This window comes from Pseudorca crassidens, chromosome 3 (genome assembly GCF_039906515.1).
Source record: "Pseudorca crassidens isolate mPseCra1 chromosome 3, mPseCra1.hap1, whole genome shotgun sequence".
NCBI lineage: Eukaryota > Metazoa > Chordata > Mammalia > Artiodactyla > Delphinidae > Pseudorca > Pseudorca crassidens.
In genome coordinates this window covers 59,736,455-59,762,339 of record NC_090298.1, presented here as the reverse complement: position 1 = coordinate 59,762,339, position 25,885 = coordinate 59,736,455, and the positions used below count along the sequence as shown (strand labels likewise).

General features: G+C 40.3%; 1 protein-coding gene across 5 annotated transcripts in view; it reads left to right on the top strand.

The window, feature by feature from the left end:
- Positions 1–13,214: 13,214 nt before the first annotated feature.
- POC5 (POC5 centriolar protein) overlaps positions 13,215–25,885 on the top strand; it is a 35,794-nt gene continuing 23,123 nt past the window's right edge. For 2 of the 5 annotated variants that reach the window (XM_067731036.1, XM_067731033.1), the window contains exons 1-4: positions 13,215–13,347; positions 17,271–17,366; positions 21,088–21,229; positions 22,997–23,083. In XM_067731036.1, the coding sequence (XP_067587137.1) occupies positions 17,283–17,366; positions 21,088–21,229; positions 22,997–23,083 (313 nt within the window). In that variant the 5' untranslated portion in view covers positions 13,215–13,347; positions 17,271–17,282. The remainder of the gene's footprint in view (positions 13,348–17,270; positions 17,367–21,087; positions 21,230–22,996; positions 23,084–25,885) is intronic. The other 3 variants (XM_067731035.1, XM_067731034.1, XM_067731037.1) reach the window with 3 other exon arrangements.

Sequence of the window (25,885 nt, the reverse complement as noted above, 5' to 3'; positions counted from 1 at the left end):
CCTTGTCCTAGGGTCTTTAAGGCAAATCACTATTCTATAATAACAAGAGTCTGTTTCTAGGAAGGTCTATAAAGGAATGTTAAGGGGCTCCAGGCGCAGAAAGGCTTGCCAAGGACGAAGGGCCAATATGAAAAGAGAAGTGAAATTTGGAGTGTTGTTCCTACTGCACTCTGTGTGCAACTTGTACCAGGATTCTAGGAAATGGATCTAAAATAGAACAAATTTAGGAAGCTGAGAATTAATTAGCTGCTATACAAATAAACCTCAAATTTCCAGTAAGTTATCATGGTAGAAATGTAATTTTTTAATTGTGGTAAACTATACAAAACATGCAGTTTGGGCTTCCCTGGTGGCGCAGTGGTTGAGAGTCTGCCTGCCAATGCAGGGGATACGGGTTCGTGCCCCCGTCCGGGAAGATCCCGTATGGGCCCGTGAGCCATGGCCGCTGAGCCTGCGCCTCCGGAGCCTGTGCTCCGCAACGGGAGAGGCCACAACAGTGAGAGGCCCGCGTACCGCAAAAAAAAAAAAAAGAAAGAAAAAACATGCAATTTACCATTTTAATCATTTTTAAGTGTACAGAAAATATATTTCTTGCTTATAGAAGAGTCCAAGGCGAATATCCTGGTTCCTTTCATCCTATATTCTAACATTTCCTGAAGTCTTAGAGCCAGCCAGAGGGGAAAGAAAGAACAGAAAGGAGGCACACCTACTTCTAAACTCTCCTTGGCCTGGAAACAACACACATCAGCTCTGTTCACATTGCAGAGAACTAGTTCCAAAATTCCACTGAATACAAAGATGGGGTCGGGAGCTCAGAAAGATTTTTAAATGCCTGCACAGCTACTTCTTAGCACTAATTCTACATAACCGACTTCTGGGAGGCAGCTAGCTATCTCGTCCAAAGGCTCCTTCACTAAATTCCAGTCACTGGCAACATCAGGAAGCACTAACTTGGAACCCAGGTAAAAAGCATAAGACAAAAGCCACCAAAGAATCCTTCCCATTTTAACAGAGAACTATTGTCTTCATCATTTCAGCGCCACCACCTGTTTCCGCATCAACAGGCAGGACCCTAGCAACTCTGCCAGCAACAGGGGCCAACGCATTCAGGAGAGACATGGGCTGACCTGGGCTGTTTCACCCCTGCTGTAACAGGACAGCCAGCAGCAGTGCTTTTGGAAGGGGTCTGAGAGAGCAGGGCCACAGAGAGAGCAAGTGAGTGTGGGAGGTGATGGCACCTTGGGCACAGCAGTGTCTCTGAGGGAATCTGAGGTCTCAGCAGCAGGTCACCTGAGGACACACTGAGAAAGGAAGAAATCCTGAGTGAGAAAGAAAAAATGGCAAGCACTTCACGGTACCTGAGAGGATGCTCCTTGTGACTGTATGTGAGCCAGCTCCTCTGATTCACAGAAACCAGTGACGAGTAAGGCTTTGTCATGAGGTTGGTAGGAGCCAAATAAAAGAAATAGTATAGAGACCTTTGCTTTACTCCAAGGCCGCTGTGAGCTTGAAACTGCAATTCTGAAAAACCATTTTCCTGAGAGAAAGGTCAACAATGGAGTGATGAGATAGTACATGGGAAGTACCTGAACTTATCTGAGAGCCAAGGCTGTGCAACTACATCCCCAGAAGCCACTTCCCACTTTCCATTCACGTAGCTTTGGGGCAAGAAACAGAGGTCTGCTAAAAGCTAGTGGAGGGGAAATGTGTGACACAAATTGGCTTTCAGGATCACAACCTGCCACGAATAGGATGAGTTAAGACCTGGTGCTACTTAGGAGAGGCAGTGAAAAGCTGGCTTCAGCAGGGTGGATTTGCTGGGGGGTGGACATGCAGGAGACAACTGAAAAGAACAGGGGAAACGGGTGAAGTGAGAATGAAATTTCCAAGATCCAGAATCCCAGAGATCTCCAAGGTGAACAGTTGTCAGAACAGGGCTCCACAGTCTTTAGTCTGGAAAAGTATCTTTTGGGCTTAGGAAGAGAATGGACTTCAACCTCCAGAGGACCAGATAGGAAGCTTGGAGTGCCCAGAGCAGAGCCATAGAAATGTCTGACTGTGACAGGGTGAAGAAGGCTGAAGCTTATAGCCAGAGAGTATGCGGCCTCACAACAAGGGGCGGGAGGGGACAGACGCAGGGTGAAGTGTGGCCCTAAGACCAGCAGCATCAATATCACCTGGAAACCGGTTTGAAATGCAAACTCTTTGGGCCCACCCCTAGCCTACTTAATCCGAAAAACGGAGGGTGGAGCCCAGCAAGCTATGTTTTAGTAAACGATTCAGGAGAATTTTTTTTTTTTTTTTTTTTTTTTTTTTTTTTTATGGTACGCAGCCCTCTCACTGTTGTGGCCTCTCCCGTTGCGGAGCACAGGCTCCGGACGCGCAGGCTCAGCGGCCACGGCTCACTGGCCCAGCCGCTCCACGGCACGTGGGATCTTCCCGGACCGGTGCACGAACCCGTGTCCCCTGCAACGGCAGGCCGACTCTCAACCACTGCGCCAGCAGGGAAGCCCGATTCAGGAGAATTTGATGCAGGCCAGGGGACCTAGGAGACCCAAGGGATGGAAGGGAAGGGGTATATATAATGGGATTAATATCAGACTTAAGATAGACCCCAACTAATAAACAATAAGATGGAGCCTATGTTCTGGGAACCCACCTCCTTTCACTTATCCTCCCACAGATTCTGAAATGGGAGACACCTTAAGACACATACACAGGCTGTATATAGTGAGACTAGTATTTCAACTCACGAAGTATCTTTTGTGAGACTGGCAGGCACAGATGATCACAAGGGCTAGAAGCATGGCAGCCCCAGGTAATATCGTAGAGCAGAAAACATAGATCTGTTTCACGTTAATCTTGCCATGTCTTCTCCTCTGCTGCCATCCCCCCATCAATTACCTAGGTATTCAATAACATTTTCATGCAGCCTCCTCTGAATCAGTAGCGTATCCTCACTCCCATCATATCACCCGATTCCTTTCTCATCAGCATTCAAGATAAACACACAATAAAATCTTTTTTATTCAGGGTTATTTCTCCTCTTTATTAGATCTACTAGCGTTGCAACAATGTTGTTTTGTACTTTTTTTTTTTTTTTTTTGCTTGTGAACAACATTTCAGCCCTATTTATGGATTCATAGTGGAGCTGCCCTTGGAGTTAAAACATTTTCATATTTTTGGTAGAAAAATGCATTTCAACCTACAAACAATAAATTTACAGTTGAACTTTAGAACATGTTCATAGATGGGAGGTGGACTGATTGGCATGACCCCGCACATACAAACTGGAACAACAAAAATCTATTCAAATGGTACTATCAAGGAGATTAAACAAAGTCTATGACAACAGTGTACAAACCTGCGTTGAAATGCTGGATCTAGCTTCTCTTCCTTCTCTTCATTAAAAAAATATAGAGAAAGAAGAACAAACAAAACCCAAAGTTAGTAGAAGGAAAGAAATCATAAAGATCAGAGCAGAAATAAATGAAATAGAATCAAAGAAAACAATAGCAAAGATCAATAAAATTAAAGCTGTTTCTTTGAGAAGATAAACAAAACTGATAAACCATTAGCCAGACTCATTAAGAATAAGAGGGAGAGGACTCAAATCAATAAAATTAGAAATGAAAAAGGAGAAGTTACAACAGACACCGCAGAAATACAAGCATCCTAAGAGACTACTACAAGAAACTCTATGCCAATAAAATGGACAACCTGGAAGAAATGGACAAATTCTTAGAATGGTATAACCTTCCAAGACTGAACCAGGAAGAAATAGAAAATATGAACAGACCAATCACAAGCACTGAAATTGAAACTGTGATTAAAAATCTTCTAACAAACAAAACTCCAGGGCCAGATGGCTTCACAGGTGAATTCTATCAAACATTTTGAGAAGAGCTAACACCCATCCTTCTCAAACTTACCCAAAAAATTGCAGAGGAAGGAACACTTCCAAACTCATTCTATGAGGTCACCATCACCCTGATACCAAAACCAGACAAAGATACTCCAAAAACGAAAATTACAGACCAATATCACTGGTGAATATGGATGCAAAAATCCTCAACAAAATACTGGCAAACAGAATCCAACAACACATTAAAAGGATCATACACCATGATCAAGTGGGATTTATCCCAGGGATACAAGGATTCTTCAATATATGTAAATCAATCAATGTGATAAACCATATTAACAAACTGAAGAATAAAAACCATATGATCATCTGAATAGATGCAGAAAAAGCTTTTGACAAAATTCAACACCCATTTATGATTAAAAAAAAACTCTCCTGAAAGTGGGCATAGAGGGAACCTACCTCAACATAATAAATGCCATATACGACAAACCCACAGCAAACATCATTCTCAATGGTGAAAAACTGAAAGCATTTCCTCTACGATCAGGAACAAGACAAGGTTGCCCACTCTCACCACTATTATTCAACATAGTTTTGGAAGTCCTAGTCACAGTAATCAGAGAAGAAAAAGAAATAAAAGGAATACAAATTGGAAAAGAAGAAGTAAAACTGTCACTGTTTGCAAATGACATGATACTATACATAGAGAATCCTAAAGATGCCACCAGAACACTACTAGAGCTAATCAATGAATTTGGTAAAGTTTCAGGATACAAAATTAATGCACAGAAATCTCTTGCATTCCTATACACTAACGATGAAAAATCTGAAAGTGAAATTAAGGAAACACTCCCATTTACCATTGCAACAAAAAGAATGAAATATCTGGGAATAAACCTACCTAGGGAGACAAAAGACCTGTATGCAGAAAACTATAAGACACTGATGAAAGAAATTAAAGATGATACCAACAGGTGGAGAGATATAACATGTTCTTGGATTGGAAGAATCAATATTGTGAAAATGACTATACTACCCAAAGCAATCTACAGATTCAATGCAATCCCTATCAAATTAGCAATGGCATTTTTTACGGAACTAGAACAAAAAATCTTAAAATTTGTATGGAGACACTAAAGACCCCAAATAGCCAAATCAGTCTTGAGGGAAAAAAAATAGGGCTGGAGGAATCAGACTCCCTGGCTTCAGACTATACTACAAAGCTACAGTAATCAAGACAATATGGTACTGGCACAAAAACAGAAACATAGCTCAATGGAACAAGATAGAAATCCCAGAGATAAACCCATGCACATATGGTCAACTGATCTATGACAAAGGAGGCAAGGATATACAATGGAGAAACGTCAGTCTCTTCAATAAGTGGTGCTGGGAAAGCTGGACAGCTACATGTAAAAGAATGAAATTAGAACACTCCCTAACACCATACACAAAAATAAACTCAAAATAAATTAGAGACCTAAATGTAAGACCTGATACTATAAAACTCTTAGAGGAAAACATAGGAACAACACTCTTTGACATAAATCACAGCAAGATCCTTTTTGATTCACCTCTTAGAGTAATGGAAATAAAAACAAAAATAAACAAATGGGACCTAATGAAACTTCAAAGTTTTTACACAGCAAAGGAAACCATAAGCAAGACAAAAAGACAACCCTTAGAATGGGAGAAAATATTTGCAAATGAAGCAACTGACAAAGGATTAATCTCCAAAATATATAAACAGCTCATGCAGCTCAATATTAAAAAAACAAACAACCCAATCCAAAAATGGGCAGAAGACCTAAATAGACATTTCTCCAAAGAAGACATACAGATGGCCAGGAAGCACATGAACAGCTGTTCAACATCGCTAATTATTAGAGAAATGCAAATCAAAACTACAATGAGGTATCACCTCACACCAGTTAGAATGGGCATCACCAGAAAATGTACAAACAACAAATGCTGGAGAGGGTGTGGAGAAAAGGGAACCTTCTTGCACTGTTGGTGGGAATATAAATTGATACAGCCACTGTGGAGAACAGTATGGAGGTTCCTTAAAAAACTAAAAATGGAATTACCATATGATACAGCAATCCCACTACTGGGCATATATCCAGAGAAAACCGTAATTCAAAAAGACACATGCACCCCAATATTCATTGCAGCACTATTTACAATAGCCAGGTCATAGAAGCAACCTAATTGCCCATTGACAGATGAATGGATAAAGAAGATGTGGTACATATACACAATGGAATATTACTCAGCCATAAAAAAGAATGAAATTGGGTCATTTGTAGAGACATGGATGGATCTAGAGACTGTCCTACAGAGTGAAGTAAGTCAGAAAGAGAAAAACAAATATCGTATATTAACGCATATATGTGGAACCTAGAAAAATGGTACAGATGAACTGGTTTGCAGGGCCAAAATTGAGACACAGATGTAGAGAACAAACGTATGGACACCAAGGGGGGAAAACGGCAGGGGTTGGGGGTGGTGGTGTGATGAATTGGGAGATTGGGATCGACATGTATACACTGACGTGTATAAAACTGATGACTAATAAGAACCTGCTATATAAAAAAATAAATTAAATAAAATTAAAAAATTAAAAAAAAAGTCCACATTGATCTTTAGTGGATGTGTGAAAAATAAAGATACCTTGAAAATGATGAATTAAATTTAAAAATTATTTCATTAAAAAAAGAATGTGTGGTACATATATAATGGAATATTCCTTAGCCATAAAAAAGACTGAAATAACGCCATTTGCAGCAACATGGATGAATCTAGAGATTATCATACTAAGTGATGTCAGACAGAGAAAGACAAATGTTATATATCACTTATATGCGGAATCTAAAAAAATAGTACAAATTGACTTATTTACAAAACAGAAACAGAGTCACAGACATAGAAACAAACATGGTTACCAAAGGTGGCGGGGGGATAAATTCAGAGTATGGGATTAACAGATACACGCTACCATATATAAAATAGATAAACAACAAGCACCTATTGTATAGCACAGGGAACTATATTCAATATCTTGTAATAACTTATAATGGAAAAGAATCCAAAAAAAGAATATAAATGTATAACTGAATCATTTTGCTGTATGCCTGAAACTAACACAATACTGTAAATCTATACTTCAATTTTAAAAAATTATTATAGTAAAAAAAAGAATTGCATAGATTCTCATCACTGAGTTGAATTACCCGCGTCTGCAAACCTACCCTCAGAAGCCCTAATGACCCAAGAATATAACATCTGTAGAGCACTCAAAACATCAGTGGGACTCAAGTAGTATTGTTCTGTGAAAAACTAATTAATGTGCTTCTTGCAGCTAGTCCTAGATTGTTTTAACAGGAGAAAGAAATGATAAGAGTAAGGAAGTTTTTATATGGCTAGAGGATGCTAACAGAGGGGTTCAAGGGCATGTCTTTATAATTAGGAAGAACAGAGAAGGCTGATGATGAGGGTTAAGAAACAAACTCCTTTCTGCCATAAAAATCCAGGGAATGCTGTGTAGCAAAATGCAACTGTGGATTCCAGGGAATCAAAATATTCTGAATAAGCTCTTATTCCACTACAAATACCCACCCCTGCACAGCGTTGACATGCTGCCTCATCTGCAGACCACTGTGCCCACAATGCCCACCACCTCCCTTTGTCTTTGCTTCTCGACAGTCTTTCTCCCTCTGCTGTCCTTCAGTTAAATGTGTTCAATGAATCTATCTTTTTGGCTCTCAGTGTGTGCTGGGATTCTAAATAGACTACGCAGTCCAGCTACAGAAATTCTATGTGGGGACATGCATTGTAAGCCACTTTCCCCAAAATAATCTACCATGTTCTTTGCACACCTTCCTGCCGGAACTCAGATTTCACCATCAAGTCACTTTTCTGATTTAGAAAAACAAGAGCATTGTTTCCAGAAGGCCAGTACTCGTAGTTCATAAGGAATGGACCTCTCTGGAGACTTGTGCCTCTCTCATCTGTGGAGGCTAAATTACTATGTCAGCCACTTGTAACCTGGAGAAAGAAGGTCCAGCCTGAGAGGCTGTGACAAAGGCAGGTACCTCTGAATTGAGGAGTAGAGGATGAAAAAGAAGGGAAGGAAAATCTGTGAGTCCAGCAGTCATATGGAAAAACATCCATGGGGTTAGTTATAATGTATCAAGACCTTAGGGCACACCATGGCAGTCTCACCCAAATATGGTCCTAGCAAGGGTTCTGACCCTGAAATCTCTCCCCATCTCCACCCCTTTTCCTTTTCCCTGGACTTCTCTTTATTTGACACTTTCTCTCTCTTTCCAGGTTGGCAATTCCAAGAAAGCAAATATAGTTTTCTCTAGATCTAATTTATTCCTCCACAAAATGAAAGTGATAGACTAGATTATGGTTGCTATCCTAGAACAGGAGTCATCAATGTTAAAGACTTCCAGGTCAAGGAATGTTCCCTTACCGTCCTAGCTAAATAAATAATAGGGTGAGTAGACAGGCTTTTTAGATGAGTCAGGGATGACCTGGAAGATAAAGAGGTTTCAAATCAGTCCCCTAACCCAGGCTTAGCAAAAATACCATGGGTTTCAGCTCTTTCCAACAATAATAACTCAGAGATGCTAAGAGCCATCTTAGGTTCATGCCTTCATCTTGAAGAATGTTAAAACACCAGATCTAACAAACCCGAACCCTTTGTACTTTTAAAAACTGCAAAGTACTTTCACATACATTGCTTCCCAACAGATTCGTATGTCCATCTGTATAGATCTAGTTGTGATATTAGTTGGAGGGATGGCTATAAGAGATTGTCCCAAAAATACAGGGACTTAAAGGAAAAAAAGAAACAATTTCTTTGTTTTCCTATATTATAGAACTGGCAGAGTTCTATTCCACCTGATCATTCAGCCCAACAGAGTGGGGAAGGAGAAGGCTTAGAGCAAGCATAACTAAGGTTTTAAATCCCATTTCACTTCCACTCATATTCCATCACCTCACTTTACTGCCAGGTAGACTGGGAAATGTAGTCTACCTAGGCAGCCGTGTGCTCAGAGTTGATGATTTTACTATGGAAGAAGGGAATAGATTTTTGATAGATAGATAGATAGATAGATAGATAGATAGATAGATAGATAGACAGACAGATATAGGTTCAGGTTCAGGTTTAGCTTTAGATTTAGACTTGGTAGATTCTATTATTTTCTCAACTTTAAAGAGATGAGCTTAGGCTCATAAAGGACACAAAGCTTCCGCAAAGTTGTACACCTAGTACATGGTAAATTTGAAAACTCCGAGATAGATCTTCTGAATTTAGGGGAGCTTTGAATGTCATGTAATACCAAGGAAGGTTTTTGAGAAGAAGTGATGTAATCCAAATTTAAGAAGATAATTTATAAGCAGTGTGAAGAGTGAATTATAGAAAGAAGAAATAAAGACCTGCAACTAGAGAAACAGTCCAAATTTAGCAACAGCTTAACCTAAAACAGTGGGGATTAAAAGGAAACATATCAGAGCAGAGGTTCAGAACTTAGGGCCCATGGAAAGGCATCTATATGGACAAACTCAGTAGTCACTTCAGTAGCATTTTTCTGAAGCCTCTCCTGGTTTTCCTCCCACTTCTCCAGCCCCTCCTTCTGTCTCATTTGCTGGCTCCTCCATTGCTACCCAACCTCTGAACATTAGAGGAATCCAGGGTTCATTTCTAAACCCTCTTCTCTACTCACTTTACTCTCTCCCCCCAGGTTGTCTCATCTAGTTCCTTAACTTTAAATTGCACCTTATCAGTTATTTATTACCACAATAAATCTACATAACAAGCCACCCCAAAGCACAATGGCTTTAAGCAATCAATGTTCATTTAGCTCCTGACTATGCAGGTTGGCTGGGTGGTCCTGCCATCCTTGATTGGACTTACCCACCTGTCTGGGTGTCAGGTGGCTATAGACTGATCTAGGATGGCCTCAGCAGGGATGATCAGGCAACTCAGGTCTACTACACTGTCAACTTCCACTAGGCTAGTTGAGACACGTTCTCATGATGATAACAGAGGGCAAAAGCAAGCCAAGCCAATCAACAAGCATCTTAAAAGCCTCTGCCTCCATCATGTTTCTTAACATCCCATCTGCCGTTAATGAGAAGGCATGGCAAAGGACACTGATATAGTAAGAGATGAACAATTGGAGCCATTTTTGAAATCCTCCACAATCTCTACATGCAAAGCCTCCTTGATTTACGTATCTGTGTCCCGACCTCTTTTCTGAGCTCTAGACATATATGTCTAATGGCCTAATGGACAGTCACTTGGCTATGTCCAGGTATTACAAACAGCATATTTAAAAATGAACTTTTGATCTTTTCCTTTTAAAACCTGATCCTCATCCAGTGTTCTCTTTCTCAGTAAATGTCATCCACCCAGTCGCTCAAGTCACAAACTTGAAACCGTAGTATCCTTCTTAGCACTTCTCTCCTTCATCTCAAATACAATTCATCAAGTCCCATCAATTCTACTTCCAAAATATATCTCATATCTGTCATCTTCTCTCCATCTCCCTTGCAACCCCTCTATTCTAAATTGTTTTCATCTCTCTCCTGAACATCTAAAAATATCCCAATGGACTTTAAGCAAAATCTCAAACCCTTAACATAGAACCCTCACTTCCATCTGCAGCCTTATCCTGTACCTGTCCTTACTTCACTAAGATTACTTGCTTTTATTCATCATCCAGATATAATAAGTGTTTTCTTACCTCAAGGCCTTGGCCACTGTATTGATTTCCTAAGGATGCCATAACATATTACCACAAAATGGGTGGTTGAGACAACAGAAAATTTTTTAACATCTTTACTGGAGTATAATTGCTTTACAATGTTGTATTAGCTTCTGCTGTATAACAAAATGAATCAGCTATATGTATACATATATCCCCATATCTCCTCCCTCTTGCGTCTCCCTCCCACCCTTCCTATCCCACCCCTCTATGTGGTCACAAAGCACTGAGCTGATCTCCCTGTGCTATGTTGCTGCTTCCCACTAGCTATCTATTTTACATTTGGTAGTGTATATAAGAGACAAGAGAAATTTATTCATTTACAGTTCTGGAGGTCAGAAATCCACAGTGTCACCAGGGCTATGCTCTCTCTGAACACTCTAGGGGAAGATCTTTCCTTGCCTTTCTAGCTTCTGGTGGTTGCTGGCAATACTTGGCATCCCATGGTTTATAGATGCATCACTCCAATCTCTGCCTCCCTTTCTCCCCTGTATCTCTTCTGTGTCTAAATTTCTCTCTCCTATAAGGATACAAGTCATTGGATTAAGGCCCACCTTAATCCAGTATGACTTCATTTTAACTTGATTATATCTGCAAAGACCCCATATCCAAATAAGGTCACATTCACAGGTACTAGGGTTTAGGACTTAAACATATCTTTTTTGGAGGATACCATATAATCCATAACAGTGATGCTATTCCCAACAGAACATTTTGAGCGATAAGGACATGGACTTTGGAGCCCAGACTGCCTCAATTTGAATGCCAGTTTTGCTCTTATTAGCTGTGTGTGCCTAGACAAGCCACATAACCTCTCTGGGTTTCAATTTTCACATCTTTAAAATGAAGATGGAAACAGAGTCCAAGTCACAGGGAGAATCTTAGAATTAAATGAGTTAATTTGTACAGTGCCCTGAACACAGAAAACATTATATGTGTGTTTATTAAAGTTCTTTATATACTCATCCTTCAGGTCTCAGCTTAAATGTACTTTATGACACAGACATTTCCTGATTTCTCCTCACTTCAAACATAATTCATAACTATTTATTCATTTGTATTGTTAATTTGATGTCTGTTTTCCAATTAGACTAAATTCCATGAGAGCAGAGTGTGTCTATTTTATTCACCACTCTATTCCTAGCACCAATAAAATGCTTTGCATCTGATGACTGTTAGATAAATATTTGTTGAAAGAATAATTACGCAGGGTTCAAGCTGGCAATTTAATTTTCGTGGGTTTGTGGAGGGTTTTAGTCTCCCTCTCTCTCTTTGGCTCCACCTCTAGGAACCTTCGAAAAAGAATCTGTTCTAAATTCATAACATGGAGACAGGTTTGTTCTCTTTCTCGATGTAGCTTCACAGAAGAATGGTGATGCCTTAGCCAACAGTTTTCTATGAAAATCTGCCCCCCAAAGGGACAGAGAAGAGAAACATGGAGCCAAGTACAGGAGGGCACAGGGATAGCGAATCAGAAACAATTACAGTGTAAGGGGTCACCACATGGTAATTCAATTGAAAAACAGATTTTGGGACCAGGTATGAATTTGTATCTATCAATAGGAATTTGTCCTTTATTATAAGCATGGGAAAGGTGGGGGGCAGAGAACAAACATAGCTTATGCTGAAGAAACTGCTGGTGCTCTTCTTACTTCATTGCTTGTATAAATAGAAGTCTGGCTCCGTGAACAGGTAAGTAGGTGAGACCCAGGTTATGCCATTTCTATCTGCAGAAAAAGAAACGGATACCTCATCCTCCAGGTAACACAGGGAGCCTGAAAACTCACCGGGATCTCATTACTTGCTCTCTAGATTGGGGCACTCCCTTTGCCACCTGGATCCTAACGTACCTCTAGCCGTTATGCCAATATAAGCTGAAAGACTAGTTTTTTGATGTTTATGCGATAGGTATTTTAGATATAGTAAGTCATTTAATCCCCCCTACAAGCCTAATACCATTATCCAAGGTGACAGTGAGTACGTGATACAGCCAGGATATACTTATGATGATTCTAAGTCAATACTCACTTCGCCCGAAGGGCTTGCCTTGCAATCTGACACGTTTGAAGTCACTAGTAAAACCTAGTCCGGCAGTTTCTTAAAGCCTGGTCCGCAGACCCCTGCGTCAGAATCACTGTTGGTCTTTGTTAAAAATTCAGATTCCCTGGCCCTGCCTAAGACTGAAGGAATCAGCAGGTGATTCTGCTGCAGGTCACCTGTGGAAGCAGATGATTCACATGCATGAGGACCACACGCATAGGCTATGGGCATTATCGCACAGACAGCTGTATAACATCCTAGGGGACTTCAGCCCTGCTCGGCAGTCTCTAACCAAACCTGCTCTCAGAGCTGCCTGGTCTCCCGCAGGCGCAGAACGGAACTGATCACGGGCTCCAGTACGCTGGACGGGTCTCCCTAAGACTCCTCCCCCTCTGAACAAGCCGATGCAAGGGGCGGGGCTCTCCCTAAGAAACTTAATTCCGGCTTCTCCCTCCTGCCCCGCCCCCGGATCTCAGACCAATCAGACGGCAGGTTGCTGAAGCTCGGGGCCAATGCTCGGGGCCGTCCTTATTTACTCCGTGCAGTTTGAAACTGTCAGGTTGCTGCTGAGGAAGTCGCTGGACTCGTTGTTGTCTCAGCGGCGACGCGGAGACAAGACGCGGAGGAAGGAGTCCGCGTTTGCGGAGAGCCGAGGTGGTGGGTAGCGGCGCCGCGGGCGAGCCCCGCGCCCCTGGCGGAGGCACTGGAGTGGGGTTTAAAGTGTCTCGGCCTGGGTTGGCGCCCCCGGGGATCGGACAGGACAGGGCTGGGGGCATCTTCCCCAAACGCGGGCCCTTCAGCTGTTCTGCGGGGCGGCAAGGGTCGAGAGGTTTTTTTCCCTCCGAGCCGTCCCGGAAGAGAGGGCAGGAGTGAGGGGTGCCTGAAGTATAGCGGTATTGTCGCTATAGGTTCGGGTCATTTAAAACGTTAGGGGGTAAAATGACCATGGCTAACCCTTTGTTTTTTGGGTTTTTTTTAAACATCTTTATTGGAGTATAATTGCTTTACAATGGTGTATTAGTTTCTGCTTTATAACAAAGTGAATCAGTTATACATATACATATGTTCCCATATCTCTTCCCTCTTGCAACTCCCTCCCCCCCACCTTCCCTATCCCACCCCTCTAGGTGGTCACAAAGCACTGGACTGATCTCCCTGTGCTATGCGGCTGCTTCCCACTAGCTAGCTATTTTACGTTTGGTAGCGTATATATATGTCCATGCCACTCTCTCACTTTGTCACAGCTTACCCTTCCCCCTCCCCATATCCTCAAGTCCATTCTCTAGTAGGTCTGTGTCTTTATTCCCGTCTTACCCCTAGGTTCTTCATGACCTTTTTTTTTCTTCTTAGATTCCATATATATATGTGTTAGCATACGGTATTTGTTTTTCTCTTTCTGACTTACTTCACTCTGTATGACAAACCCTAGGTCCATCCACCTCACTACAAATGTCTCAATTTCGTTTCTTTTTATGGCTAATACTTTGTTTTAAAGTAAGAATTCGATTAACACAGGGGTAAGAGAAAGTGATTGAAGAGAACTTGTAGCCCTTTGCTTGCTCGCAGCTGCTTCTCCCTCTGTAGTCCCTGACGTGGGGAGGGGCTGGCGCACCCCCTCTCCTTGCCTGCAGCTAAGACAGCTCAGGCGCAGGGACGTCACCCTGCTGCCCGCTCGCACGTTAATTCACTCTGCCTCTTGGAGGTTAATTTGAATTCCCGGACCCTCTTCCCCTATCAGCCAGGCAATTACCAAGATGTAATTTGATTTCTCTGGCAATAGACAAGGGCTGGGAACTTTTTATCTCGTGGTTTCTGATATCTTGGGTTAGAGAATACTGAAATTTTAGTTATCTGATGTACATCTGCTTCCCATCAAAGCAAGTTTCATTTTTCTCCTTTGTCTCTGAAACAGTAAGGAAAATGCTACTTTTGGTAGAGTTTTAGATAATCTGTCATGCCTTGTTGGCATCAAAACAGGGCAGATGGAAGATTTATAGCATATTTTCCAAAAGTACAGTAGTTGTTTTGTGTCTTCAGTGTGTATATTCAGAAATCTTTTTTGAGGTCTGACCATACTTCTCAGCTTATTTGTTTTTTAAATAATCAGCACCCCCAACCCCTGTCCCCCTTATTACCAGTCTGCAAACACATCCTAAAGGAAGAAGGGAATTGAAATAGAAGGGACAAAGTTACCACAGTGGTGGATTTGAAGTCCGTGAAGCAGCCATTCCTTGCTGCAGATGTATGTGCTTATTTTATCCTCCCTAATTGGCTTAACTAAAGTCAGTCATGCTGAGATTTCATTTACTTATCATGTCTCCACACAGTAATGCTCATTGAATAAAGTTAAAATTTCCTTTCCACAGTCTAACCCCAACCTATGTTTCCATTCTAATATTGCACTTCTCCCTTGTATCTGCCCTTTCTATTTCATTTTCTTCATCTCTTGAGCCCACTGTGATTGAGGCTTGTTCCACTGTCCACTGAAATTGTTCAGGCTAAATGCCCCAGCAACTTCCTGATTGCCAAATTCAAGGGACTCTGTCAGATTCTCATCTTCCTTTGGCATCTGTTTCTGACCACTCCCTCCTGGAAGCTTTTGTGATGCTGTTCTCGTTGTTCTACTCTTCTGACTTCCTTTTCCATCTTTGCTGGCTCTTCTTCACTTCCCCTTTAAATATTAGCGGTTCTGATTTTAACCCTCCTCTTGCTACACTAGTGGCCCTTAACTTCACTAAGGTTATAGTACCCTCTGGACACATATTGGAAGCTGAGAATCCTCTTCCTAGAAAAATACACATGTGCTAAAAATATTGCATACAGTTTGGGTGTAAGGACCTCAGAATAAGCACTCTCTCTCACACTCCTTTTCATAAGTGATCTTATCCTCTCTCTTTATTCAGCAGTTTCCATTATGCTGACGATTCCTCAAAATGAATCTCGAAACATACATCCAGTGCAGGACTCCCACCTTGCTTAATTCCAGAAAGTACCATTCACATTGTAGCCATTGTGAATGGCAGTCCTTGGAGTTGTGCATTGCATAAGTGGTGTGCCCAGATACTGCATACCGGCAGCCTCACTTCCTTGCCTCGGAGGCACCTCATACCCAACAAGTCTGATAGTGAGTCCATTACCCTTCCTCCCAACCTGCTTGTCTTCCTGTATTCCTTGCCTTGGGGAGTAGCACTACCATCCATCTAGTTGCAAGCCAGAAATCTGGAAGAGATCAACATTTCCTCCCATTAACCCCTTAACCAATTGTTGATCGTGATCTCGAATTTCCACTGCCATAACACAACTGTCTCACAGGCATAACTCCGTCCACTTCCCATTGCTGCCTCCTCCATTCAGGTCCCCATTTGCCAGAGGGAACATTTATCTCTTGGACTACTGAAGTTGGTTCTCCGTTGCTCTTTCTTCAGTATCCCACCTGTCAAATCCATCCTGAAAGCTGCCAGAGTGATCTTTCTAAAAGACAGGCCTGATCATGTTATCACTTGTTTAAGACTTCAATAACTTCTCTTAGAAGAAAGACGAAACTTTTTAACATGGCATAATTATGATCTTCCATGATCTGGCTGCTCCTTACCTTGCCTGTTTCATCCTTAGCCAAACCTTGCTTTGTACCCTTTGCTTTAGCCTCACAAACTACTTGCAGTTCCTGGAGTGTGTGGCCATGCCTCATTGACTTTGCTTATGCTGCGCTATTGCCTTGCATATCCTTTTATCTTTTATCTGTCTTTCAGGTCTCAACACCCTGATCGTTTATTCCCACTCCTTCACACCCTCATCATCCTACCCTGTGAAAAAGGCTACTCTGACCTCCCTACTTTGTGCCTCTGTTGTTTTAGGATCTAACAGTACTTTTTTCATCAGTCATTTCTAATATATACATGTCTGGCCCTCCTTACAGATTGCAGAGTCCTTGAGGACAAGGACTTCTTCATCTTACCTTTCTCACCAATGTCTTACATATAACTGGTGTTTGGATCATTTGAATAGTCATAATATGCCTTTTAAGGAACTTATGTACTTGTTACTACCAGTACTGTTATTATTATTTATTTTTTTGGTTAAGACCTTAAACAATTTTTCTTTGCATGGTATTAGAATCTGTTGTTCCATATAGGCTTGCTTTTCTTAAAATAGTATTCCCAAAAGGTCAGTTCGCCAAGCAGAGAATTTACACAGGTGGTTCCTTCTCTCTTGGTTTAGTATCTTGTGGGAAAGGATGCAGCACCTAGGTCCTCACACACTGTTGAACAGTGATCACACGTTCTGATTCTCAGCAGCCCCTACCATGGCTTTTTCTGGGGAGCCTCCATGTTTTCTTTAACCTTTCATGTATTTGTCTCATCTCCTTGACTACATTATAAACTGGGAAGTGAGTCTTTGTCTTTCTTGCCCAGTGATTTCGTCTGTGGGTGTTCAGTATGTTGAATGATTTTAACATATGGAATGGTTATTGTTTACAGGGTAGGATGTTATTACACACACATATATGTATATAGAAAACATTTTACTTTAGTTTAAATATTGCAAAAAACAAACTGAAGTTAGCTTCTCCTGTTTTATAGTATTTGTACAGAATGTCATCAGATGAGGAGAAATGCTCGCCTCCAGTTTTGCACAATGAATCCGACCGAGGCAGTTCTGTCTCTTCAGATCTTCAGGTAGGAAGACATGTCTAAATTTGTCATGACTTATTTATTTCAAACAAGAGACAATATGAGGGAAAACTAGGAATACATTTTTCATTCATTCATGCCATTTACAATTATAATGTGTATCAAATTATAATAATATCAAACTTTGGGAATTATTTTACAAACCTTGGGAAATACCTTACATTGTTTTAATTAACCTTTCAGAAAATAATCATGAACGCTTCCAGCATTCTCTGTACAAAGGCTTCAAACAACACAGTGAGAGGAGAAGCTGGAAATCTGAAGAAATATTTTTTCTTGAAATTTTCTCTTTGTAGCTCTCTCATGTGAATGCTGCTTTCACTTTAATGCAAATTAATCCAATGTCAAGCCATCCAGAGTTCTGGGGCCCTAGATTCCCCAGTGTTCCACTGTTGGTTCTGGCCCCTGTTGCCATACCATTCAGCACCTGCTGGTGCCCAGGACCTGGACAGTGACAGGTACATTGACTACAGAAGGCGTGGCTTTTATATGAAATGTTTTCAATTTCTTTTAATTCTAAGTGTTTTATCATCAAAAATATGGATTCAGATTTCTAGAGTAGATTTTAAATGCGAGAATACGGACACGGTATATCTTGGGTTTTATGGTTATATTACTTAAGAGGGGAAAAGCCGGATGGTATGTTTATGCCTAAGTAGAGTAAGTTGTTACTGGCACTGCATAAGATGACAGAAGCTTTAGGGAAATATTTTATGAAACAGATGTGTTCCTTTAATTGAAATAACAGGTTTAGGAATTGGGAAGCTATTGGAAAAGTATCTGTGTGAATATTTACTAGGGTAAAAGTGGTCTGGAATTGTGACTTAGATGTCTCATCCTTGCCTTCCCTTTGGATGTTACCTCTCCCATATAGTGCTATCTCTTTAGGCAACAGTGTTGTCCTGCACCCTTCATCTCTGCCATATCCAAACTTCCTTCAGGAGAGAACTGATTAACTTATTTATACCTGTGATATTGTGTTATAATAAATAGTTGGTCTTCATCCCATTTCTGCCACAGAGCTCCTAAACCTATTGGAATTTCCTAACTAGTGAGAATGATGGTATCTTTTGTTATGTTGATGATGTGACTTTTGGACCTCGCCTAAGGATGGGGACTGGTTGCCAGGAGAGACAACCATGTTATCAGAGGGTTGAAACGTTCAGTCTCACCCCCCTGACCTCAGGGAGAGGGTCTTGGAAGTTGAATCAATTGCCAGTGGTCATTGATTTATTCAATTATGCCTATTTAATGAAGCCTGCATCAAAACCCAAAAGGACTGGGTTTGGGGACCTTCCAGTTGGTGAACACGTGTAAGTGCTGGGTGACTGGCCTGCCAGGAGAGGGTACGGAAGCTCCATGCCCCTTCCCCATGCCTTGCCCTGTATATTTCTTCCATCTGGCTATTTCTGGGTTATATCCTTTTACTGGTAATCTAGTAAGCAAAATGTTTCTCCGAGTTCTGTGAGCCCTCTAGCAAATTACTCAAACCCAAGGAGTAGGTCTTTGGAACCTCCAGTCCATAGCTGGTTGGTCAGAAGCACAGGTGATAACCTGGACTTGCGACTGGCATCTGAAGTTGTGGGGTGGGGGAGGGCAGTTTTGTGGGACTGATCCCTTCACCTTTGGAATCTGATGCTATCTCTGGTGGAAAGTGTCAGAATTGAGTTGAATTATAGGACACCCAAGTGGTGTGTAAGAATTGCTTAGTGGTGGTGGGGAAAAAACTCACAGGACCTTTAATACTAAAATGTAAACACCTTATAAGATCTTCAAACTTCTTTATCACACAAGCAGCACCCAAAGACTCAAACTTAGAATAAGTGCTAATGATAAGCATGTGACAAGGTGTGAAGTCACTGGCTACCACACAGCTCATCACTCTCGTGTCATAAGGAGGGACTGACCCCATCAGATGTGCTTGAGTTTGAGTGGCTGGTAGTTGGTGTGGACCACCTATGTCATAGTTGTGTGCTCACCTGTACAGCTTACTTGAGCAGATGTGTACAGGTGTGAAGTTAAAATAACAACAAAACATAAACTTGTACAGAGCTACAACCTTTCCAATCTATGACACATTCACAAGAATTTGACATCAATGGCAGAAGGAGCTTTATTCCAACTAACAAACAAATTTAATAATATACAGCTTCTGGCCTGTTAAAATTTAGTATATATGTCACCTTTGATAGTGTATGCTCTTTTATTAATTTTTTAAAGAGTTAAATAGCTTAAAAATGAAACATGAAGAAAATATTGTGGATTCCCTGAAGTACCTTCTTGGAAACTAGTTTGAAATGTATTGATATTGACTACTTACATAGTCTACAAGGTAGTTCTGACTTCAGAATTCTGACTGCAATTACATCTATTCTTTTGGGAAACACAAGACACTATGATATATTCATGGCCAGAAACTTGAGTGTGTTTAGACAGTTAAATATTCTTGCTCATAGAAAACAGGGAAAAAGTAAGGGTTGCTAATTTTCAAACACCTATAGCATATCATAACGGTCTTATTAAGGTAAGGTTCTTTCTTTCTTTGCTTTAGACAGAATCTCTGTTAACTCAATTCAGCAGATATTTACTGTGACACTTCAAGGAGGTAATTTTTAGCATCATTTTTCTTCATCCTGAAGGTGAATCAAATAATAAGACAGTTATGACCAATGAAATGATGATAGTAGAATTTTCTGTATCTGAACTAAACTTTTTATGGAGAAAAACTAATATTAATTCTTTAGAATAATGATATTTTATATTCTTGAAAACCTTCCCCCCATTTTTACTGCAAAGACGTTCTCTGGGTCCATGGCATAATATCCTTAGAAATTACTCCTGAATAGGAATATTTGTTGCCTCAGTGACCAACCCCTTTTGAATGGAGACTAAGTTCCAGTATATTTTTTACTTCACTGATAGAATTTTTTGGTTTGGCTAAACAAATATCTAACTATCTATATTAGGAAATTCCACTTTTTTTTTTTAACTTGAGGAATATTCCTGTAAGGTCTACACTTCATGGCATGCTTTTTTTTATCCTCCTTTGGCATGTGCCATGGTGTGCCAGCAGGTAGAATGAGGGTTGGCATTGTGTTCTCTTTTTATCTTCAGTATTCTTTCTCTCCCAGTATCTCTCATACTCTTTCCATGCTTACATATGAAAAGAGACTCAGGGTTGTTGTAGAATTGGGTGGGAGCAGGGATTGATCAGAGCCAAAACCACTTTTCATCCCTAGACCTTCCTGTTGTGGAGTCTTTGGGAGCAGCATCTTAGAACTAAATTTCAGAAAAGCAGAGAAATTGCCATGTCTTTTCCCACCTGCAAGCAGCTGCCAATTGAAAGAGGGCTCTTCTGTGTTGTAGATGTTGATCGGCTTCAGGAAACTGCTCTAGGTAATCTGTGTTACCGTTTTAAATTGACATGCTGAAGGAATATGGGTACTAAGGCCTTAGCACTAGAAGAAATTTGGGTAGGTATATTTGTTGGATTTTTTGCTTGTTTTTAAGAAGTTTTACTTACTACAAGAGAGTGAGTAAATGATGAATGAAAAACATAAATCAAAAGTACACATTCCTTACTATCGTTTGGGCATACTGTTTTGGGAACTGAAGTAGAAAACATCTTTGTGCCTTTACCATTCTTTTGCCTGAGTGTGCCTTGTGACAGGGATATAATACATTATTTATTGTTGGCTTCTCATAGGAAGAGTATGAAGAACTGCTTCGTTATGCTATAGTGACTCCAAATATTGAATCAAGTGCTTCACAGCCGTCTCATTCTAAGGGAGAAGTGGTGCCAGATATTAGAATTCCTACTATAATTGATGATATTCTTCAAAATCCAGGTTATGTATATTTTTCGAGATGTCTCTTCATTTAAGATGTTACTGAGTTTTTTAATGCTGTTGACTTTTGATTGTGAAAATACTTCTCCAGTGATTCTTCTCAATCAACAGTGTATAATTTGGGGGAAATTTTACATTTTAATACGTTTTTCTTGGCTCTTCTATAACAGTTGGATTTTTATTTGAACTTCATTTAGCTATTTTATGAAAAGTCATAAAATTAGAGCAACGGAGTATGTTGCATCTCTGTACTTGTTACAATGGTTTTATGCCAGGAGACACTGGAAACGAAATGCCCAAGCCCCCAAATTAGAGATGGTCTATAGGTAGCCCTCAGAACCCCTTAAGTTCACGAACCATGTGCTAGGACTTTGTCAGCAGTATTTATACGGGCCTGGAGGACTGTTTGGATTGTTACCGCAAAGGTGAACCCATTTTTGAACTGTGTCACTGATAGAATTGAGAACTAACACAAACCAGGATGTGTGTTGATAGATGAGTGAGTGAAAGGTAGAGAAAGGAAGATAAAGCTCCTTTTACCAATCTGTTCCTTATTTGATACAAGATTCCAAACAGCTCACTCAAAACAAGTGTTCTTTCAAGGGGCACAGATAGCCCTCCTAAAACAGCCCTGATAATGGGCAGTTATCAACAATAAGCATAACTCCAAGGATCCCTTGTTGAAGCACATGACACAGCCTAGTCAGAGCCAGCAGGCTCTTGGGTTCCTGGTAAGTCACAGCCCTAGTGTCTGTTGTTCCTCTCCCTCTGTAGACATGGAGTTTTCATTGCTCCTCAGCCTACGACACTGGATCAACAAATAGGACCAGAACCTCAAAACATACATATTTCTTCTACATATTTCTTCTAACACTGAAACGTACTAACACTGAACACTTTCTGCCCAAATTCTGTTGATCTTCAAGAGATATGACCCTTGGATTTATTCATTCTCCATCAGTGATCTCGACCATGTTTTGATTATATGCACTTCCTACTGAGCAAACCCAAAGTGCTGAATACTGTCTTAAAGCAATCACTTTGGACCCAAGAACCCTGGTCTTTTCTAGCATGTAAGATAGTATTCATTTGTTTATGCTCTGCCCTTTTCAAAAAGGACTTGAGATCTAAGCATACAACATGCAGTGAGTTTAGATATCCTAATTCACACACAGACTTGGTTAGAATGGACTATGTAAATTTATCCCATTCTCTTTACTCTTGGTATTGCCGTTGCTTGTGTTGAAGTTGGCAAAGTCTCTGTAAGCCTCTGACACAGCCATCCTTGTGAGGTTTTTTTTCCCAGTTTCCTTTTCGCCATGTATTAACTAAAGGTTTCTGAGGTGCAAGTAAAGAAGTCCCTATTTGGGGGGAACCAGTGTCACTTTAGTTTGAATGCAGCTAGTGAAAAGCAGCAGGCCCCGGAAATATCCAGTGTTGTAGGATAAGACAGCTTTTCTAAGTTCTAATGTCATTCATCCACTTACTCTTTTAGTGTGAATTGAATGCCATTAGTAGACTGAATTCTTTTTCATCCATATTTTTTGGGTGAATTGAGCTTATTAATGATACAATAAGACTTTTCAAGTCATACTTTTTTTTCTTCCTATTCTTTGTCTTAATGTTCCTGTATCCCAGCATACTGTATTTTCCTTGTTCTAAAATCTGACTTGTGTACAGCTACCTTCTTAAATTAGGTGTGTGTGATTAGGCATTCTACATAAGACTGGTTAGGTTTAATTAAAAGAAAAATCTCTTTCTTTTCAGCAGGAAATAGCCCTGCAGTAAGAGAAACGAGGATGGAAGTTGGAAAAAGATGTGATTTAAATATTTCAAGTCATTCAAAGACAGACGGTAGGACTTTTCCTTAGCTTATTTTTATTAATATACAACGTTTTGTGCTTGGTGAATATTATCCATGTAGTAAGGGGAATAATTGCAGCGTATTACTTATTGGCAGGATTTTTAAATGCTATTATTACTAATTTATTAAGTAATACTATTTAAAATAATTTTGGGGGCTTCCCTGGTGATGCAGTGGTTGAGAATCTGCCTGCCAATTCAGGGGACACGGGTTCGAGCCCTGGTCCAGGAAGATCCCACATGCCGCAGAGCAAACTAAGCCCGTGCGCCACAACTACTGAGCCCACGCTCTAGAGCCCGTGAGCCACAACTACTGAGCCCACATGCTGCAACTACTGAAGCCCACGTGCCTAGAGCCCGTGCTCCACAACAAAGAAGCCACTGCAGTGAGAAGCCCGCGCACCGCAACGAAGAGTAGCCCCCACTCGCTGCAACTAGAGAAAGCCTGTGTGCAGCAATAAAGACCCAACACAGCCAAAAATAAATAAATAAATTTATAAAAATAAATAAAATAAAATAAAATAATTTTGGGGACTTCCCTGGCAGTCCAGTGGTTAAGACTTCACCTTCCAGTGCAGGGGGTGCAGGTCCAATCCCGGGTTGGGGAGCTAAGATCCCACATACCTCACAGCCAAAAAAACAAAACAGAAGCGATATTGTAACAAATTCAATAAAGGCTTTAAAAATGGTCCACATCAAAAAAATCTTTAAAAAAAATAAAATTAAATTATTTTGTAAGATGCCAGATACTACAATTAAGACAGGTTAATGCATTATAATGTGTGGCATTTTTTCTTAAAGCTGCTAGATTAGAGAGCAGATTTTTTTTTTTAATATTTATTTACTTATTTTGGCTGTGCCGGGTCTTAGTTGCAGCACATGGGATCTTCGTTGCAGCATGTGGGATCTTTTAGTTGTGGCATGCATGAGGGATCTAGTTCCCCAACCAGGGATCGAACCCGGGCCCCCTGTGTTGGGAGTGTGGAGTCTTACCCACTGGACCACCGGGGAAGTCCCAAAGGGCAGATATTTTAAAAGATTTAATGGGATATCATTTTGGCCAATTTAATTTTTTTCATAAACCAGAACATCATTTCCCAACTTTCAGGCATCCATGTACAAACCTAATGACTTTTGTCCCATCTTTATACCACCTGTCCTATCATTTAGTGTTTTTCTTTAGCTATATTCATTTTTAGCTTAAATTCATTTTAAAAGGAAAATTTATATCTGTCATTATTGATTATCGCATAAAAATAATATATACTTGTTACAATTATAAAGCAATGGTTAAAATAAATGCAACTAAAACAAAGTTGTTAAATTTTGACCGAATACTAGTAGTGATGATATGTTCAGCCTGAAGTCTGTTTTTTCTTTGTTGAAGGGTGAGATTAGCAAGTGTTAAAGAGGTTGTAAAAGCATACTAACACCAGACTGAAACTTCTTCTTTGACGTAGAATAATAAAAATAGACTTTTCTTACTATGTGATTCAGTGTTATTTTATTTTATTTTATTTTTTCGGTACGCGGGCCTCTCACTGTTGTGGCCTTTCCCGTTGCGGAGCACAGGCTCCGGACGCGCAGGCTCAGTGGCCATGGCTCACGGGCCCAGCCGCTCCGCCGCATGTGGGATCTTCCCGGACTGGGGCATGAACCCGTGTCCCTTGCATCGGCAGGCAGACTCTCAACCACTGCGCCACCAGGGAAGCCCGATTCAGTGTTATTTAATGTAAGGACCATTTAAGCCACCATATAAGAAATGCCTCTATCCTTTAGTTTTCTCACTTATAAATGGAAGACTTGGAGCCTCCCACATTCTTAAGTTAATGCTATTTTTTAAAAGGTGAGTATATATTTAAAAACAACAACAAAAAAGCAGAGCCATGCTTTTTCCCTGAGTGCAGATCTAATTGTAGTAAAAGAGAATATTCATGTACTTTGTCATTCTGCCTTTTTCTTTGGGTTCCTTAACCATCTTCAGAACAAGTAGGTAGTGTTTCATTGTATGACTAGCCTGAACCATTTTTTTGATACATTTTTTTTACACAAAATATATGTATTAGGGAATGATTTTCCCTTTTGCAAAGTATTCTGGAAAGATTTACTTTTAAGTAACAAGTTCTATAGTAGATTATTCTTTGTTTGATACATTCAGTAAGGAAAAGAGGAAAGCCCTTCAGTCTTGGTTATTAGGACCCTTATAGTAAAAGTGTGAGATACATGAGAAGTTATGATGAATAGTCTGTAATTCCAATATTCATGTGTGATAAAATAGTAACTTTTCTATTTTGTGCTTTTTAAAGATAGATACCAATTCTCTTTCTAGCTCTGGCTCTCACACCAACCCCCCATGTACATGGGAAGGAGGTGGGAGTGATGTACATATGTACATACATATATATAGTTACATATATTTCTCATCTATATGTTGAAGGCTCACAGGGTGCCTTACAACTGAGTGTTTGATAAACTAAACTAGTCTCTTATAGTGTTGAATTTTAGTAGTGTTAAAACCCACCCCATTGTTTTACATAAAGTAATAATGACTTATATACAGCCACTCTGACCTTGGTCAGTTACTTAACCCTTTCTAAACCTCAGTTTCCTCATCAGTAAAATGGAGATAATAATACCTTTTTCTTAGAGTAGTGTGTATTATGAGCTCATCCTTATGACGTTTTTATTACAGGAACATGAAAAGCACTTAGTAAATGTTGATATGATGATGTGAATGATAATAGTTTCAGCTCAGGCTATACCTAGGTATATGAAACATCCTTATTTGGGATA